Raw genomic sequence first — 2078 nt, 5'->3', positions numbered from 1 at the left:
TTATGGAGGATAAAAAGTGCCAAAATTAAATAAATAAATACAGCATTAAATAAATAAATAAATGTGTCATTCATTAATTGAAACCACGTCACTAATATAAAGTGCCACAATTAAATAAATAAATACAGCGATAAACAATTAATTAAATGTGTAATTCATTAAATAAATAAGGAATTAAATATATAAATGTGTCATTAATTTAATAAAATACGTCTTCATTTTATTAAAAAAATATATATAATTATCTAACACCTGATTGGTCACCCTGCACATTAAGGCGAAGCAAATCGATGACAGAGACTTGAAACGCGTTAACCCCGCCCCCTAACTTTGATGGGTGAGTTTGACAGATTCTTTTAATGGTTTCCATGCACTGCGACACAGGACCATGAAATAATTAAATGCACACTGAAATAATTATCTATATTTTTTTTATAAAATGAGGACATATTTTATTAAATTAATGACACATTTATATATTTACTTCCTTATTTATTTAATGATTTACACATTTAATTATTTATTTAATGCTGTATTTATTTATTTAATTTTGGCACTTTTTATCCTCCATATAAACCAGCCGACTTATATCAATGAATCTGTTCCAGAACCACTGATATAAATGCATGATACCTGATGTGGCATCAGATATAAGGAATTGCTGCGGTGCAGTGCAGGTGAATGTCTGCTAACTCTGAAGGCTCATCCAGGTGCAGCAATGACTAACTGCAACCAGGTAGTTTTCCTTCATTTGTTAACCACAATAAAGACTGAAAAGTCAAACGTTTTATGATTTTCTATGGTATTATAATCAGTGCGAAGAGTCAAAAAATGAACTTTTCGCATCTCTTCAAACATTGTGAGAGTATTAATATAATGTTACAGGAACCACGCTACCAGTTGCCCCACTGGAAACACTGGTATGGCAGTTCGTCAGAAGTTCTGTTGTGATTTTATTGTCACCTTTAAAGAGCGGAGCGATGTTCCACACATTGATGCTGCCGGCCTTCATGAACTGACCGAGCGCGATCTCCAGGAAGAAGATGGGTATTCCTCCCACGAAGACGATCAGCAGGTACGGGATGAGGAAGACACCTGCAGGAGACCGACAGCCAGAAAGGAATCAGTCTGATGAGCAGTCAGAATAAGACAGTTTATTTCTATATCCAGGAAGTTTAAATTAGCAGTAGGAGGAGCTCCGTGTTCAAGGTTGTTTTTTTCCCCTAGAAAGGTAATAATACTTAAAAACTTAATATCATTAAAAAATATATAAACTTAAATGAATTCTGTATGAACTGGTCTCAGTTATTAGCGCTGCCAGGAATTAGGGGCCCCGTGAAACACACTGATATTGCACCCACCCCACACACACACATGTTGTGTCACAATATCCTTGTGGGGACCTTCCATTGACTTCCATTCATTTCCCACTAATTTCTATGGCCTAACCGTGACCCTTGCCCTAACCCTAACCATTACCGACACATACCTATCCCTAAACCTAACCTAAACTCAATTCACACCTTAGTCCTAAACCTAACCCCCACCCCAAGAAGAGAAACTTTCCTTGTGGGGACCAGTTGTTGGTCCCCAAAATGTAGCATATTCCAAGGAAATTGTCCCCACCAGGTATTAAAGACATGGCCACACACACACACACACACAAATAAATTATGCAATCTTTAAAACTGCTATAAAGATGCACTAAATAGTATCATTTACATTGTTAATGTGACTAATATTGTACATTTTCTACAAAGGAAAATGATGATAACCTGAAAAAGTTAAATATACCTATCAGAGGTCGACGTTAAGGATTTTTAAGTGACTTTCACATTTCATTTGCCCAGAAACAATTTTTACTTGCCCAGTATAATGTTTGATAAATATAGTTCCTAATATTCATTTTTGTATATATATCAATGAAACATGTTTGTTTTTTAAATGTTTTTTGTAATTCAGTATTTTTTAAGTTTCCAGGTTCCTAGTGTGTATATGCATGTGTCAGATAATGAACCCAAGCCTACATTACCGTGTCAACATGCTTTTCAATCCTTCCTGCATTCTTTTCAAACTAA

The 2078-nt window shown here is 35.0% G+C and overlaps 1 protein-coding gene across 1 annotated transcript in view; it reads right to left on the bottom strand.

The window, feature by feature from the left end:
• Window positions 1-2078, bottom strand: part of LOC107101778 (sodium- and chloride-dependent creatine transporter 1-like) — a 65932-nt gene that overhangs the window by 40876 nt on the left and 22978 nt on the right. The window contains 1 exon segment of the mRNA XM_015400825.1: window positions 964-1095. Within this exon segment, the coding sequence (XP_015256311.1) occupies window positions 964-1095 (132 nt within the window).

This window comes from Cyprinodon variegatus, unplaced genomic scaffold (assembly GCF_000732505.1).
Source record: "Cyprinodon variegatus isolate N-32 unplaced genomic scaffold, C_variegatus-1.0 Scaffold1150, whole genome shotgun sequence".
NCBI lineage: Eukaryota > Metazoa > Chordata > Actinopteri > Cyprinodontiformes > Cyprinodontidae > Cyprinodon > Cyprinodon variegatus.
Note: the sequence above shows the minus strand (reverse complement) of the source record. Positions and strands in the feature narration are given on the sequence as shown.